Here is an 18,107-nt window from a genome sequence, read left to right on the forward strand (position 1 = left end):
ACGGGTCTCCGGGTCGGGTTAGGACTGATCTGCCGGATAAGTGGCCAAGCACTTCAAATATGGGTCCAAGTACAACACCGAATGAGTCACTTGAAAATCCACTTGTTTCCCTTGAATGTTTTATTTTTCTTTGAAAATGGCATATTCCGGTGATCTTTTTGCCAGAATTACTATTTTCCGGTGTTTTTTTTGCCAGAAAGCTGTTCAATTTCTTTTCTATTTCTGGTAAGGTAGTATTATTTTAGGTAGTTACTGGGTGCACTCAAGCTCAAAATGTTAATTTTATTATTATTATTATTATTATCATCATCATTGAATTTTGTTAAAAAGTAGTAATAGTCAAGGTCAACTTGTGGGTACTTTTTTGCAGGAATGGTGCAAAAGATTGTTGGTTGCTTTCTACTTGTTAAGCTGGTTAGCCGAACCAACACTGAATATGTGAGTAGGCTAGATTCTAGGTTAGGCTTGAGAATCAACAACGTCGGACTTGATTCGAGCTCAAAAACCAAAAATAGGCTCGGCTCGAGTCTCAATGAAATCTATTTTTTTTTTTACATTTTGATATTTGATTTTAAAATTCTAAATTTTTTTTTAAAAAAATTTGGGCAATGCGCTTACATTAAAGAAGAAAAATCTCCACCAGACTCGGATGTGATTCGAATCCATGACCTCCCAAGACATTACATTTATTTTAGATCCCCAAACTAAAGCTTCAAAGTCAATTAAGAGCCTAAACTATCAAAATCATCAATCAAGTTTCTGAACTAAGCAAAAATCATCAATTGAGTCATTATCCTATTCTAAAATCAGAAACTGTGACTATTTGATATAAACTGTAATAATTTCCGTGGTCGTTCAAAACGAGTATAGGAAAGAGAGTCTGAAATTGTTCAACCGAATGATATCCGATAAGATCTCAATTGAAGATTTTTGTTTAGAATGAGGACTCAATTGATGATTTTTGGTTAGTTCAGGAACCTAATTAATGATTTGGATAGTTTAAAGTCCTAATTGACTTTGAAACTTTAGTTTAAGGAGCTAAATGGGTAGGCCTAATACACAAATAACCCCCTGAACTTGTCCAAATGTTGCAACCGCCCCCTCCAACTTTCAATTGTAACAATTTACCTCTCAAACTTGTCCAAATGGACTCAATTTACAATCATGGCACCCCTTTACCCTTACCCCAATTTACTCCTATATTTACCCTTTCCTTTAGTTATGTAATTTACCTTTTTATGTAATTTTTTTTTTAGGATTTTGAGATGATATAAATACATCTATTTATTTGTAATCAACTTAACTTTTATCAAAAATCAAATTATATCATCTTCTCTATTGAAGTTTATTAAGGTTTCTAACCTTCAATAATGGGGGATCTTTGATTTCCTTATGGTTTAGCAGTAAAATCCGGGATTCACTCCTTCTAGTTTAGCTAGAGAAGAACATCTTTATTAGTTTACGATTAAAACTAACACGTCCCGAAACAATCTCTGACTCATCAACACTGATAGTCATAATAATAATAATAAGGGGAAGTTTGTCTTTATGTACTTCAACTCAGGTGAAAAAATCTCAATTATTACATTGTGAAAGCAACAAAAATGTTTGTTTATTATTTTGGGTACGAAGTTGAATTCCTTTTTGGAATAATTTTAATTGTAATTTGCATTTTAGTGTATTCAATTATTGTTCTAGGACAACTTCTACACTTTATAGGAATTGAGTAGTAGTATTCACATGCTTCAACTCATAAATTAGATCCAGATTTATTAATTAGAGTTAGTGAATCAACACGTTAAGATTCTAATAAGTTCAGATTTAAAGTGACTAACTAATTTAGTCCGTCACAATCTATGTGAACACTACTGAAAAATTGAGTACATGTCTATATAGTATATTTAGTTCAATTATTACTACTATTTATTGTTACTTGTAATATTGCAAACGGGGCTGGAATTATTTGTTCTCGATGGGTGCTTCCTAACGAGAACGAGAACTTCCATTTATTTTTCTCATGGGATCTGGATGTGTTATATATGAATTATACTTTATGCCGTTTTAAAATATTTTTATATATTATATTTGACCAATTGTATTATAGACAAAAAAATAAAAATAAAATAAAGAAATGCAATTTAGAATTTGAGCAATAGCGATCCAAATTTCCACAAGGACGGGAATATTTTTTCTCTATTTCGTAAATGGAAACAAAAATTGGGATTCTTCATATAGATAGAGATGGGGAAGCAAAAGCAGTCCTACCCCATCACCACCTCCACCCGCACACACATTTGCAACCTAAGTGGTGGGAGGTATTAATTGATTTTTATTTTAAAATAATTACTAGTGCATGTTTGACATTGCTTTTTGAGACTTTAAAAGCAGATGTCCGAGAAAAAGCAAAAAGTAACGTTTGTTAAATGTAAGAGCATTTCCGATAATTTTTTAATTTGATTTTTAAGTTAAAATTTAAGAAGGTAGAGTTAAAAATCAACTCCAACAGTTTCTTAGTGGCTCTTCAAATCATTAAAAGATGCTATATCATTTCTATTAATAAAAAAAGCCTATTAATAGAGATTAAATTTAATATATTAGAGTGGACTAACAGTCATTTAGAGATGGTCTAAAATTGTTTTTGTTAAAAGCTGGGAAAACTACGCTTAAGAAATCTACCATTTGTAGCTTTTATAGAAAATTGATTTCACAACTTACAGTGAAAAAGCTGATATTAAATTTTTTTCTAATAAAAAATAACCTTAACTTTCAATTTAATTTCACAAATACCCATAACTTTCAATTTAATTTCACAAATACCCATAACTTTCAATTTAATTTTGAAAAACTTATATTTTTAACATGTATTTACTAAATACTTATCAATTATTGTTTTCACAATATTTTTCTTACCACAGGTTATGTTGGCCATAAAATGCCAAATTGACCGTTAGTAGCTGTTTATCAATTTTAACCAAATACTTTTATATCTACCCTTTAGAGTAAAACACTAAAAAGAAACTACAAATATGAGAATCAATCTGGCACTATAAATCTCTTGTAAAGCAAATCATTTAACTTCTTAAAAATGATATGTTAATTTTATGGTTGAATACATCAAGACTTTCGTAAACTTAATTAAAAAAAATGATTGGTCCCCTTAGATTTTAATAATGTTTCACTAATCCATGAACTTACTTAATTTAAGATTATTAATCCTCTATTGTTACGTGGCACAGTAAGAAAATATTTGAGCAATTTAAAACATGTCACTCTGACTAATTCAATTGAAGGGTTAAATAAGTTCAATAGGTCAATATGTTAATTTAAGTAAATTTAAGAGATCAATAATTATCTGAAGTTTAGAGATTAGTAAGATATTTTCAAAATTTAAAGGATCGATCAATATTTTGGAGAACCCTAATATATATTTAATCTATTTTAATCTATAATGTAATAAAAATATCAATTCGGTTTAATTATAGATTAAATTAGATCTTAATACAATATCTTAGTTTTATTATTTTAACCTTTTATTTTTTTTATCCATGTATAAAATGCTAAAAACTACCTCACTAAAGCATTAATGCAAATTGTAAGAAAGGACAATGAAATTGAAATCTGGGATGGAGGGAAACAACGCTTTCACTTTTTTTCATTTAGGCGTTGGGGATTAAATTTGTTTTAGGGGATTAATTAGATTAAGGACAATATCTAAAGGTGGTCCTAAATATTTTAAAAAACTAGTGCAATTCTGTTGTTGGATTTTATCTACAAAATATTATTGCCAACATATATTTATTTTTTTTTGTTATTTTCTACTATTTTGTCATACACTATGTTGAATATCCTTCCAATTCCCAATTTGTGATACAAAATAGAATGTTCCTAGATTCAAAGTTCAAAATTTTATGCTCATTGTTTTGGTAGAGAAAAGGAAATAATATTTATAATTGCTTGGGATGAATGTAGAAATTTGTATATTATTTGGATGAAATATTAATTTGAATTTGAATGTCAAGGTGGAGCTAAATTACTATTGAAAAGAAAAATTTAATCATTAGTTTTGTATAAATCATTTTGGGGTTGAATTTAACTTTTTTGTTTACGCTTGATGCTACATGTATGATGGTTTATAATTCCGTATTAAGGACAATTTTTTTTCATACCACATATCTTAATAACTTTGAAATGCAATTGTGTGCATAATGGTGGTATCTTATTTTTCTTCATACAAGATGAAGCTTTTCCACCTATAATCATGGTTGTCAAAATCGGACTGCCATAAAATCGGAAGAAACAAAGGTCAAGGGTCAAAGGTCCAATCGTAGTTGAACTGGGGTTTAATCGGAATTCATAAAATCCTATAAAATATAATATAGTTTTTATTCATATTCAACTTTATAATATAGTAAAATATTTGTATGGCGCCTTGTATCGGGTATTTTACCCCTTAGAACTCGCCTTGTGGATAGGAGAGTTCCGATACCAACTTCATGCTTATTATGCACAGACGGATCGGAGTCCGGTTGGCATTTGTTCTATGGCTGTGATTATGCAAAACAATGTTGGTCTATGGTTGGAGTTGCTGTTCCGGGGGAGGAATGGGATAGAATTGAGGATTGGATATTTCAGAGGTTAGTGGATGAGAGTTCGGATGTCATTAATGTGAACATTGCTGTGTTGTGGGCTATTTGGCAGGTGCGGAATGATATGCTATGGAAACAGTTTAAAAGGAATCCTGAGGAAGCTATTAACGCTGTTATGGTGTTTTTTGGTGATTGGAACATGGCCCAAAGGGGTAATTTTGGAGGTCTTGCTGCTGCTGGTGTTGAACAAGGTGAGGATCTTGGTATACTTGATGCTGATGCAGGTAACCGATTCGTAGTGCCCGTCGAAGCTGAGGATGAACTTAATGCAGAAAGAGCAGCAAATGTTGAAGCTGGCGCTCATCGTCGAGATGTTGCGAGATTGCTGTGTGCTGGTAGGAGGAATGATCTGGTATTGGAGGTTGATACCATTTCCCCTCAACGAATTGAAGACGCATCAGCAAGGGAGCGATCTATAAGTGCAGTATGGGGTCAACGTGATGTTGCTGTCCTTGACAGGCTGTAGGATGGGCGAGTGTGCCAATCAATATTGAAGCTGTTTTGAATAACAATATTTCGCAGGTGAATAATGAGGGAGGCTTCTTGTTGAGAGAGAGCAGTAATTTAATGCATTTAAGTGGTCAAAGGTGCAAAATCAAATGGAAAAAACCAAGTGCAGGTTCGATCAAGTGTAACACTGATGCGGCGATTTTCGCCGACACCCAATCTTTTGGGGCTGCTGCAATTCTTCGGAACAGTGAGGGCAATTTCATCTCAGGTTTTAGCATGCACTTGGAAGGATCTGTGTCGGTTCGATTAGCTGAGGCGATGGCGCTGAAAGAAAGCATCCTTTGGGCCAGATCCATTGACATTAATGATATTGTATTTGAGTCAGATGCAAAAATTGTGGTTGACGCTATTCTGTCAAACCACCAAGACTTAACGGAATATGGTAGTGTGATTCATGAAGTGAGAAAGTTATTGGTAAACCACCCAAGATTTTCGGTGGTATTTGTTCCAAGGTTAGCGAACGAAGCGGCTAATGCACTTGCTAGGCTTGCTCGGTCCTATGCTAATTCTTTTATTCATTATTCTTTACCTGTAGACATTCAAGGCATCTTATTTCGGGATGCCATTTTTAGTGATTAATAAAGTTTCGTTTAAAAAAAATATTTTATTTAAAAAAAATATTAACATTATTATAAAAAGTATGCTAATAAAAGTATTTCTTTTTTTTTTTGGTAAGAAGGGAAGAAAAAAAAACAAACAAACAAAAACCTAACCCGGGATCAGTCTAGGAAGACTGACCCCAATCCTATCCTCAAGAAGAGAAGGTAACAGAAAAGAAGGAGGAACGGAAAGGGTAGAAACACCTAACATCCCCCCATGCCCAGCAGCTGCCAAGCGATCCGCCACGCGGTTTTGCTCCCTATAAATATGGGAGAAGGTAAGAGAATCGAAGGCAGGACGAAGCCTCAAGATGGCTTTAATAAGATTCTGACTTTTAAGACAAACAGCCTGTCTATCCGAAATCCTGTTGATAGCCTCCAAATTGTCAAACTCCACCGAAAGTCTTTTAACACCCATGCGAATGTCGAGTTTAATGCCAGACAAGATCCCCCAGAGCTCTGCAGTAAAGGAGGAGCCCGTACCTAAGTTATGGGTAAACCCAGCCAGCCAGGCGCCACCAGCATCCCGAAGAACTCCACCAGCAATAAAAGTATTTCTTTAATATCAACTAATAATTTTTAAAAATATCAAATTTATAAATTAAAAATATAATCTAATTCAGTGTACCTAACAATTTAAAAATACAAAATGTATATTTTTTAAACTAAATAATTATTATTATCTTTTAATCAAAATAGTTATTATTATTAATATTAGTTGCATGTAAATATAATAGAATATTAGAGTATATATTTTACTTTTAAATTTTATTTTATATAAATATATAAAGTTTAAAAACCTTATTAATTTAAGTTATAAATATTATATAATATATTTATTAATTATTGATAAATATCATAAGTCGTATATTAGTCTAGCAGTTAAAAAGTTTGTTCGGAACTATAAGGTTCGGTCATTTTAGTATTATGCACGGTTTGGTTTGACGGGAAATACATTTGTTTCTAAAGAATAATAAGAGTTGTCATCCGTGTTGGAAATAGGTGCATGTATGTTTTAATGTGCATAATAAATGAAGCATTTATTATCTAGGAGATGGAGGATTATGTTTTGAACCTAGTCAAGAATTTAAAAGGTTGTCTTGATCTCTACATCACTTTAATTGAAGATGGAGATTACGAAGCATCACATTCTATTTTTAGGGTTCTTTGTTTCCTATAAATAGAGGCTCCATATTTCTGGAGAATTAAGAGAGAAGAGTTGACAAAAGGCTGTGAGTGTTTGCTTAGAAGTATTGCAGGAATTCTCACTCTGCATACCTGTGTAAATTGTGTGTGATCAAAACTAAGTAGGGTGTACTTGGGTTTTGGGTAGTGAGTGAATGATTGAGCGTTGTAATACTTGTACTCCATTCTCCTATAGTGCAAAGGGCTTCTTGCAGTAGCTCCAAGGATTAGCCACTGATTTGGTGGTGAACCTTGTAAAAATTATTGTGTTTTTTCTTGTTTGTTTTATTTCCGTATTTTTGCTGTTGTGTCCTGGAAGAGGAATTTGTTATTGTGATATTTTTATAAATTCCTAACAACTGGTATCAGAGCTTTCTGGTTTGGACAATGGCAGGGTCATACGGAATAAGTTCTAGAATAAGCAAGTTTGATGGAACTGACTTTTCATTCTGGAGATTGCAGATTATAGACTATCTGTATAGCAAAAAATTGCACTTGCCGCTTTCAGAAGTGAAACCAGCAGATATGAGCCAAGAGGATTGGGAACTTCTCGATCGACAAGTGTTGGGCGTAATCAGATTGACGCTAACACGGAATGTTGCTCATAAGGTAGCAGAAACAAAATCAACAGCCGAAATGATGAGACTCTTATTAGATATGTACGAGAAGCCTTCTGCAAATAACAAGCTACATCTGATGAAAAAGTTATTTAATTTGAGAATGGGTGATGGTGCTTCAGTTGCAGAACATATAAATGAGTTCAATACTATTGTTACTCAACTAACGTCTGTTGATATTACCTTTGATGATGAGGTCCATGCTTTAATTCTTTTGACTTCATTACCTAATAGTTGGGAGCCTATGAGGACTGCAGTTAGTAATTCTGTTGGCAAGGGAAAATTGTCATTTAGTGATGTCAGGGATCGAATTCTTGCTGAAGAAGTGCGAAGGATTGATTCCGCTGAAGGTACATCGACAAGTTCTGCCTTACATGTTGAAAATAGAGGTAGAAGCAATGAAAGGAATTCTAACCGAGGACGAGGTAGATCGAAGTCGAGGAATGGTAGATCCAAATCAAGAAATGGATGGAAATTGGAGTGTTGGAATTGTGGAAAGCCCGGACACGTGAAGGCTAAATGCAGACTTCCAAAGAAGGAAGACAATAAGAAAGCTGCAAATGTTGTAGCTGATGAGGTACAAGATGCTTTACTTTTATCTGTTGATTGTTCCATTGAATCTTGGGTATTAGATTCAGGTGCTTCTTTTCATACGACATCAAACCGTGAAATCATGGAGAACTATTCAGTTGGAAACTATGGGAAGGTGTATCTCGCAGATGGTGAGCCATTGGAGATAGCCGGAATCGGTGATGTTCGTTTGAAGTTAGAAAATGGAACAGTGTGGAAAATCAACCAAGTAAGACATGTGCCAAGGTTAACAAAGAATCTTATTTCAGTTGGACAGTGTTATCGTCGTAATTTATAGCATTTTTAGTATTTAATTACTAGTTATTTTGTATCATTTTAATAAAGTTTAATAATAGTTTTTGTATATTTTCTTCATTTTATGTATCTAAGCTACTTTGTGTGTTTTAGGCACTTTCGCAAGGTTTTCGGCACAAATAACCAAGTCAGGGCTTAAGGCGACAACTCGGGAGTAAAAGGAACAAAAAAAGGAGTTTTAGTGACACCCAGCGTGCACCTCATCGCGGATGGGTGCTGTAAGATAAAAGTCCAATTGTTCACACTGGGACAGATTTGACACATTTTCGTATTTTCAACGTATCTCCCTCATACGGACTCGGATTGAGGCGATTCAAAATGCGTTGGAAAGCTAAGAGAAAGATGAACAAGTGACTAATAATGGCCTCTCCAAAAGCGAAGTGTATCAAGCCCAGAAAATTCCCAAAGTTGATGAACATGTTGAAGCCTATGATTCCTTTCCCACCTTTACACATTTCAACTCCTAAATTGTCAAAGTCTTCCACCATCATCTCTTAAATGCAAAATTCAGAAGATTAGGGAGTGGGAGGCCATAAGGAGACTTGGTCTTTGGAATTATATGTGCCATTTTTACTATAAAAGGAGACCTTGGGTGCCATTTGAAGACACACCAAGCTTAGGCTTAATTTCTCCCTCTATAATGTTACTTTGCTGATTTTTCTCCTTAAAAATTAGTTATTTATGTTGTTGTTATTGTGTTAAGGTGTTGTTTGTGCAAGAGTTCATTCAATAAAAGTAAGTTTTAAGTTATCGAAGAAGTTCATTCGACAATCGTCATTACGGTTTCTTCTAAACTTTAATCTCTTTTATCACTATGAACTCCATTATCTATCTTACTAAGGTGTGTTTTAATCTAATCATGGGCTAAAACCCCCTTAACTAAGGCTAAAAGCGGATCTTAATCTTAATTATGTGATAATTACGTTTAACCTATTTAAGTTATCTTTATCCTTTTTAAGAACTAACTTATGATTCTTAATGCTTGTAGGAGATGGGCCGACTCTCTACTTGAGTATAATTAATCGTTTATATTGATCGTGATTAAATTGATTAATCGAAATTCATAAGTTGGACCTAATGACCATTTAGTGTGGCTTATTGGTTTTCCAAGGTTTTTCATGAATCTTATTACAAATCTTAGATTTATTACTTGAGCCAGACCAAGGGAAAGTAATAAATCGAAGGTTTGGAAATAAGAAAACTTAATGCTTCTTTGGATTAATTACTTGAGTCGGACCAAGGGAAAGTAATTAATCGAAAGTTTAGAACTAATTACTCGAGCGGTTTTTCTTGAATCTTAAGTAATCACTTTAGCCGGACCAAGGTAAAGTAGGTTAAAAAGGTTTAGATTGATAAAACTTAATGCTTCTCTAGATTAATTACTTGAGCCGGACCAAGGGAAAGTAATTAATCAAGAGTTTAGAGCCAATCTCGAGAATTTATTAGTTAATAAGAAAAATCGCCATCTTAAAAAAGGATAAAACATCTTAAAAAGGGGTTAAGTGTTATTACCAAGTAAAGAGGTTAAGTGAAGCTAGAAGCCTTAGTCTCTTTAATATAAATAATCTCTCAATTGATTTGCCTAATTTTCATTTCACTTATTTATTAAGTCTTAACTTGGTGACCCATCAAAACTCTACATTTCGGTTGTCTAAATAATGGATAGTAAGCAAAAAGATTAATACTTATAACCACCATCCTCGTGGGAACGATACTCTACTTTCACTTTATTACTTGATACACGATTAAGGTACACTTGCCTTCACATGCACGTATACCTAAAACGCGCATCAGACAGCTTGATGCAGCAGGTCACAGTGTGCACTTTACTAATGGATCTTGGAAAGTTAGCAAAGGAGCAATTGTTGTTGCTCGAGGTAATAAAACTGGTACTTTGTACATGACCACTAATTGCAAAGATACTCTGGCAGCTATTGATGCAGGTGTAAACTCAAGTCTATGGCACTGTAGACTTGGTCACATGAGTGAGAAAGGGATGAAGTTGATGCTATCAAAAGGTAAACTACCTGACTTAAAAGGTGTAGAACATTGCGTATGTGAAAGTTGCATCTTTGGCAAACAGAAAAAGTGAGTTTCTTGAATGGTGGAAGAAAGCCTAGAGAAACAAAGTTGGAGCTGGTTCACACGGACGTTTAGGGGCCATCTCCTGTACCATCCCTTGGAGGTTCAAAATACTATGTTACATTCATAGATGACTCAAGCAGAAAGGTATGGGTTTACTTTCTGAAAAATAAATCCGATGTGTTTGATACCTTCAGGAAATGGAAAGCTTTAGTAGAAAATGAGATGAATTTGAAAGTGAAGTGTCTGAGGTCAGATAATGGTGGAGAGTATGAAAATAGTGAATTCAAGAAGTATTGTGCACAAATGGGCATCAAGATGGAGAAAACTATTCCAAGCACACCTCAACAAAATGGGATAGCTGAGCGGATGAATAGAACACTAAATGAACGTGCCAGAAGCATGAGGTTGCATGTAGGTTTGCCAAAATATTTCTGGGCAGATGCAGTTAACACTGCAACTTACTTGATAAACAGAGGTCCCTCAAGCCCGCTTGATTTTAAGATACCGGAGGAAGTATGGAGTGGGAAAGAGGTAAACCTTTCTTTTCTAAAAGTGTTTGGTTGTTTATCTTACGTACATGTGGATTCTGCAGATAGGTCTAAGCTTGACCCTAAATCCAAGAAGTGTTATTTCATTGGCTATAATGAAATTGAATTTGGTTATCGCTTTTGGGATAACGAAAATCGGAAGATCATAAGGAGCAAGGATGTGATCTTCAATGAGCAAGTCTTGTACAAGGACAAATTGGCAGAAGTTGTACAAACTGATTCTGAAGTTAAAAAATCAGAAATAATTCTCCCTGAAATTCAAGTTAATATGCCAAGGCAAGAAAATGAACAAGTGATCATAGAAGAGGAGCCTCGTACTCCTGAGGTTACCTTAAGAAGATCTTCTAGAACTATCAGACCACCTCAGAGCTATTCTCCTGCACTTAATTACATTTTATTAACTGACAAAGGTGAGCCAGAAACCTTTGATGAGGCAGTACAGGTGGATGATTCTAGCAAGTGGGAGTTAGCCATGAAAGAAGAAATGAATTCTCTCTTGTCTAATCATACGTGGAAGTTGACAAAACTACCACCAGGAAAGAAAGCCTTACAAAACAGATGGTTATTTCGGTTGAAAGAAGAACATGACGGTTCTACAAGGTACAAGGCAAGGCTTGTTGTAAAAGGATATCAGCAAAAGGAAGGTGTTGACTTCAACGAAATTTTTGCTCCAGTGGTAAAGTTGAACACAATAAGACGTGTGCTTTCTCTTGTAGCAAAAGAAGATCTGTACCTGGAACAAATGGATGTGAAGACGACATTTCTTCATGGTGAACTAGAAGAAGAGATTTACATGAAGCAACCACAAGGTTTCGAAGTGAATGGCCGTGAGATGATGGTGTGTAAATTGCAGAAAAGCCTTTATGGGCTTAAACAGGCTCCGAGACAGTGGTATAAGAAGTTTGACGGTTTTATGATTGATAATGGTTTCCTGAGATGTCAAGCTGATCACTGCTATTATATTAAAAATTCTGGAAGTCACTACACAATTTTGTTATTGTATGTAGATGACATGTTAATTGCAGGGGCAGATAAGAAAGAAATTGACAAGTTAAAAATGAAGATGTCAGAAACATTTGCCATGAAGGATTTGGGAGGTGCAAAGCAAATCCTTGGAATGAAAATCTCAAGAGATAGGGTGCAAGGTACTTTGAAGTTATCTCAAGAAGAGTATGTGAAGAAAGTTTTGCGCAGATTCAACATGGATGGTGCAAAACCTGTCAGTACACCATTGGCTAGTCACTTCAAATTATGCAAAGATCAGTCACCCTCAACAGAAGAAGAGAGAGCTTATATGGCAAAGGTTCCCTATGCCTCCGCCATTGGAAGTCTCATGTATGCTATGGTAGGCACAAGGCCGGATTTAGCCCACGCAGTGGGAGGTGTGAGCAGATACATGAGTAATCCAGGGAAACAACATTGGGAAGCAGTGAAATGGATTTTGAGGTACTTGAAAGGTACTTCTGATTATTGTCTATGTTTCAAGAAATCAGATATAGGTCTGCAAGGATACACAGATGCATATATGGCTGGTGATTTAGATAACAGAAAAAGTACTTCCGGTGGTGTTTTCGCACTTGGTGGTACAGCTGTGAGTTGGTTCTCGAAACTCCAGAAGATAGTTGCACTTTCAACCACAGAAGCAGAGTATGTTGCTATTACGGAAGCTAGCAAAGAGATGATTTGGTTACAATCGTTTCTTGAAGAGTTGGGACAGAAATATGAGACAAATATTTTACATTGCGACAGTCAAAGTGCTATTCATTTAGCAAAGAATCCAACTTTTCATGGAAGAACAAAGCACATTCAGGTGCGATACCATTTTATTAGATCAACATTGGAAGATGGAGCTTTGATGCTTGATAAGATTCTTGGAAGTAAGAATCCTGCTGATATGTTAACAAAGACTGTGACTGTTGAGAAGTTGAAGCTGTGCGCAGCTTCGGTTAGCCTCAATGCATGAAGAGGTTGTTTGAGCTACTGCTTTGTTTTGTTGCCGTTGCACTGAAGTTGATGTGAAGACTAATTGAAATAAGTCTTCAAGTGGGAGATTGTTGGAAATAGGTGCATGTATGTTTTAATGTGCATAATAAATGAAGCATTTATTATCTAGGAGATGGAGGATTATGCTTTGAACCTAGTCAAGAATTTAAAAGGTTGTCTTGATCTCTACATCACATTAATTGAAGATGGAGATTACGAAGCATCACATTCTATTTTTAGGGTTCTTTGTTTCCTATAAATAGAGGCTCCATATTTCTGGAGAATTGAGAGAGAAGAGTTGACAAAAGGCTGTGTGTTTGCTTAGAAGTATTGCAGGAATTCTCACTCTGCACACCTGTGTAAATTGTGTGTGATCAAAACTAAATAGGGTGTACTTGGGTTTTGGGTAGTGAGTGAATGATTGAGCGTTGTAATACTTGTACTCCATTCTCCTATAGTGCAAAGGGCTTCTTGCAGTAGCTCCAAGGATGAGCCACTGATTTGGTGGTGAACCTTGTAAAAATTATTGTGTTCTTTCTTGTTTGTTTTATTTCCGTATTTTTGCTGTTGTGTCCTGGAAGAGGAATTTGTTATTGTGATATTTTTATAAATTCCTAACAATCCGATATTCCCATTATTTACCGGGAATAATTGGTAGAGCACACATTATAATGGGACAACCATACCCTTCAAAGAACGAGTTTGTGGATGTTCTATCTACTTTATCTTAATTCAGAATATCTTAAATATTTTTTAATCAATTTTTTCATGAATTCTATTTTTCACTATCATCCATGAATAATTACTAAGATGCTAACGTAATAAATTAATTGTTAATAACTTGAGAAGTCAAGATTTTCTCCAATTTCCGGATTTATTCAACCATTTATAGGATTATGGAAAAATAATGTACAAATGAATGAGTAATGCATAATATTAATGACTACAACTATGTTCACAAATGGAATTTAAATGTTAGGATAACAATAAAGATAATAAATTTTTGAATTTTCTTTTTTTTTTTTTATTGAAAGTATCCAAAAAATTTATGTATATATATTTAGAAAAGGTAAAAAAAGGTTTATTTACATAAACAAAAAGTCATTTAGGATATTCGAAGACTTTTAAGAATTTGTCATTTTGTTGGCCGAAGTCCTCATCCTTGATTAACTGTGCACAAAAAAAATAATGGTCTATTACGACGCTAAAATTCAAGGTTTAATGACGCTTTTCGATGTCCTTAAATGCTTACCCACGCTTTTCAAAGCGTCGTCACAAGCGTCATTAAATCGCGTGTCGTTAATTTTAACGACGCATAAAGCACTGTGTTGGTAAATTTAGTATGACGACATATTACATACAAGCGTCGTCATGTTTCCAATGCTTACATTTTTTATGTCGTGATTTTTTTATATTATTTATTTTAATTTCAGAGATTGCCACCACGTTTTAATAAAACGTCGTAAAGTGAACTACACAATATTTGTTATGTCGTTGTTTCGCTTCAGAAAATATTAATAGCGTCTTGAATACCGCAACACTTTAATTTAATAGTGTCTCTAAATTGACGACGTTTAATTAAAAAAAGCATCTACATTTTGCTCATTTGTCCCAAATGCAACGAAATTTTGCAGCTAAAATACGTTCGTAAATTGCGACGCTTGCATATTATTATGTCCTTAGTATAACGATATTTTCATAAATAAACGTCTTGAAGAGACATCAAAACCACAAGCCCGCACTGCAAATGATTCGTTCCCGACCAATTTTCTATCAGAATTTCTAATAGTGGTAAATTATTTAAAATAAATTAAAAAAAAGATTTAAATGTGGCCTATAATCAGTATAAACTAAAATTAAAATATTATTAATAATTAAAAATCTAAAAATATATCAATAATTACAAAAATAACTTAACATTTATCATTTAGCTCATTACAGAATACAAAAATAATATGTGATTATCACCTTCTCTACTTAATTGAATTGTAATCCTTACTGTTTCAAATTCTTCATCCGCCATTTCGCTTTCCTTCACTTGCAAAGCTCACGTTGATTCAGACCCTTCAAGTTTAAAGAAGTTTATCAATTTCTAATAGTATGACATCAATTTTTGCTTAAAATCCATCTCAATCGGTTCCTGTCAAAAGGTCTCTTATCCTGAAATACAAACATCAACTAGGAAATTATCAAAATGACCATTCGGTCCAAGATAGGATTTCAAATAATTTTACCTCTTCAATTATTTTCACGAGAACTCTATTTTACGCACCGCCTATTGTATTCAGAGTCTCATAGTTTACAAGAATCTGAAAAAACAAGAAAGAAATGTATATATTAATTAATAAGTTAGAACCAGAGACATGAACCAATAGTCAATAGGAAATACGCACTAAACTGACCAGCTCTCTAATTAAAACAATAATAGACACAAATTCGACATTATCTGGAGTCTTGCATATACTATATCAAAAAGCATCCACAAACAGGGGCTTTATTCATAACACCTCCAATCTTGGAATCAATCACATTTAGCAAAAGGCATAGTTTCATCTCATCATGTCCTACAATTGCAGCAAATGGGTACACTGGCCTCTAGTTTTCCTTTGCAACAACCTGCTGGTTCTATAAATATAATTAAGACTGTCGTTCCCCTAATTTGAGAAATGAGAACTACTCATTTTTTCTTTCTTTGCACAAATGCCAATTCGCTTGGAAACAAAGTGCGCAATTCATTACATTCCTTTCTAATCAATCTAAGTAACATTAAGCTTTCAAGTTTTAACAAACATTGAGTTAGCTTGCTGTCATGATAAGGAATATGTCCTCTGCGTTTATAAGTTTGCAAATTAAAACAAATCCGTATCCCTAGAATTTACTAAACTCATGCATAGTTCTCTATCAAATTCAACAAATAAACTGCAAGAGAAATAATTCCCTGAGTTTTGCACCATCACTTTAGTTTATTGATAAAGTTATCAAGAGCCATCAAACTCTTGTTGATATGCCTTCCTTCTTCAAGACATACTCCACCAGCTCCAGTTTTGGTTATCCTTTCGGACCCAACTAAATTTACCAAGTTGTACTGCCCATATTAAGTTTAATGAATCAAATACTAAACACAAAGCAATAATGTAGACATGTTAAGAGACCACATACGAAGAGTGAGACATGAACAATATCACTGCTTGAATAAGTAGTAGAAGAGTTGATATCTCTCCCTTTGCTTTCAATAACCTGGCATAAAGTGTAAGAAAAATCAAATGGCTGGATACTTCTCAGAGGATTGTTGCATCAATATATGAAAAACATACCATTCTGAATATTGTGTGAGATCTACTGTTGCAAACCTTCATGTTTGCCTCTCCAAAATGCCTATTGACTAAGAAATTTTTAAAGCATATACAAGAACATCATCATATTTACAAACGAACACAAATGAAACTTAAGACCATATATAAACCTTCTCCTGATGCCATGAGCTTGAGCACTTGTTCTGCATAATCCATAATTTCCTCTTTGAGGCCTGGAACAAATATATCAAGCTGGAGAAAGAAAAATTCAATTGAATTGCTAGTTCCAAACACATAATGAAAAAGTAACAAACTGTCTGTCAGATGGAACCTCCAAACTCTCATGTATTAGCAATTTTTTGTTCCCCACTGCAAAAAGATCATTAATTTCTTCATTATGGATCTCCATAAAGGAAATCTGTATTAAAAATTCCTTGTCACATATCTTAAAAAAAAAAGAGTAAACTCAAGTCAAGACCACACTTTTGTAAGCAAATAATGAGAAAGTTCCTTCATTCCACCAAGTCTTTATTCCTATTTATCGAATCAAAATGACAACAGAATCACAAATTCTCCATATATTTTTTATGAACAAAAAAACTTCATTAGATCAGAGCAAACCTTACAAAACCAAGACAACAGGGCAATTAATTCCAAAGATCCCAATCAATTTTACAATTGAGATGATTACGATACCTATACAATAACTGAAACCTTACAGCAGACATAATCTAAACAAGAATTTTGGAAGCCAAAATTTTTCCATTCTAAAAAAAATCACTTATCTCTAGAAACCCAAAGCCAATAGATGGTAGCCGTGAAAGAAAATTCTCCATATTTGATACCTTATATAATAACTAATAGCAAAAATTTGAAAATGCCTGTTAGAAAGAAGAGAGGGCATAACAAGGAATTTTGATTAAAGTAATAGAACAATTAAAAATAAACAGAGTATGGTGTATTGAAATAGCCTAGAAATTTGATGTTTGGAATGAATAAAGGGATCTCCTGCAAAAGAATAGATGACTCTTCATCGTACCGAAGAGGCTGCCACAATTTTTACATCTATTCTTCAAACTCTATTCTCTTCCACAATGGAGTGATAGATGCAAGTAAAATATGAGACTATTATACCATAAATCCGAACTAAGTGAGCCACAATTTACAAATCCCCAATTTACAAATCCCTAATATAATTATTCAAATAAACTAACCTCAATCAAAGTGAACGAAACCAATAGAGGTAATGAGGGAGCAAAATAGAAGGCTCAAGTTATGCTAGACTTGGTATCGGACAGTCGGAGTCGGACTACTGCTAGAAGGAAGGGACGACTGCGGCCAATGGAAAGGACTTGGGCGGTAGAAGTCGACACACAAAGACATGCGATATTGAGACTGGGTTGAATAGAGAGGAAAATAAAAGAGAGAGATAGAGGAACGACCAAGTAGTGGGTATCTGTTAGGTCTGCAAAAAGAAAAAAGAGGGGGAATTTTCATTTCATTCCGGCTATGTGTTTTCCTTGTATTGTTTAATTTCATAAGAAATAATCCATTGGTAATTAAATTGATTTTCAAATATAAAATATAATTATTCAACCACAATTATTATATATAAGAAGGAGATAAATCCAAGTATGTGATAAATTTGAAAGATATAAAAAATATCTCATAAAAACAAATGTTAGATATAAATATATTATCAGACACAAAACCTAAACTATTTTAAAATTAAACAAAAATGTCAATGTTTTTTCAT

The 18,107-nt window shown here is 34.0% G+C and overlaps 1 protein-coding gene across 9 annotated transcripts; it reads right to left on the reverse strand.

Annotated features, from left to right (window-relative positions):
- Nucleotides 1-14,993: 14,993 nt before the first annotated feature.
- On the reverse strand, nt 14,994-17,840 carry LOC136226635 (kinesin-like protein KIN-7N). Of its 9 annotated transcripts, none has more exons than XM_066015232.1 (6): nt 17,566-17,840; nt 16,522-16,720; nt 16,373-16,440; nt 16,218-16,295; nt 15,293-15,367; nt 14,994-15,122 (listed from the first exon to the last, which is right to left on the reverse strand). In XM_066015232.1, exons 2-5 carry the CDS (start codon nt 16,694-16,696, stop codon nt 15,323-15,325), a joined length of 366 nt encoding a protein of 121 aa, XP_065871304.1. In that variant the 5' UTR covers nt 16,697-16,720; nt 17,566-17,840; the 3' UTR covers nt 14,994-15,122; nt 15,293-15,322. The 9 variants fall into 9 exon arrangements, with proteins under 9 accessions (XP_065871304.1, XP_065871303.1, XP_065871305.1 ...); XM_066015231.1 differs by having other exon boundaries at nt 14,994-15,218; XM_066015233.1 differs by lacking the exons at nt 14,994-15,122; nt 15,293-15,367 and adding an exon at nt 15,380-16,143 and having other exon boundaries at nt 16,522-16,603; nt 16,683-16,720.
- Between the last annotated feature and the right edge of the window lie 267 nt (nt 17,841-18,107).

The sequence above is a fragment of the Euphorbia lathyris genome, chromosome 4 (assembly GCF_963576675.1).
Source record: "Euphorbia lathyris chromosome 4, ddEupLath1.1, whole genome shotgun sequence".
Classification (NCBI taxonomy): Eukaryota; Viridiplantae; Streptophyta; class Magnoliopsida; order Malpighiales; family Euphorbiaceae; genus Euphorbia; species Euphorbia lathyris.

Coding starts and splice junctions, on each gene's coding strand:
- LOC136226635 (XM_066015225.1), bottom strand. CDS start 16,696: ATGAGAGTTTGGAGGTTCCATCTGACAGACAGTTTGTTACTTTTTCAT. Junction 16,296..16,372: donor CTCACACAATATTCAGAATG/GTATGTTTTTCA, acceptor ACTTTATGCCAG/GTTATTGAAAGCAAAGGGAG. Junction 16,144..16,217: donor TTGTTCATGTCTCACTCTTC/GTATGTGGTCTC, acceptor TAATATGGGCAG/TACAACTTGGTAAATTTAGT.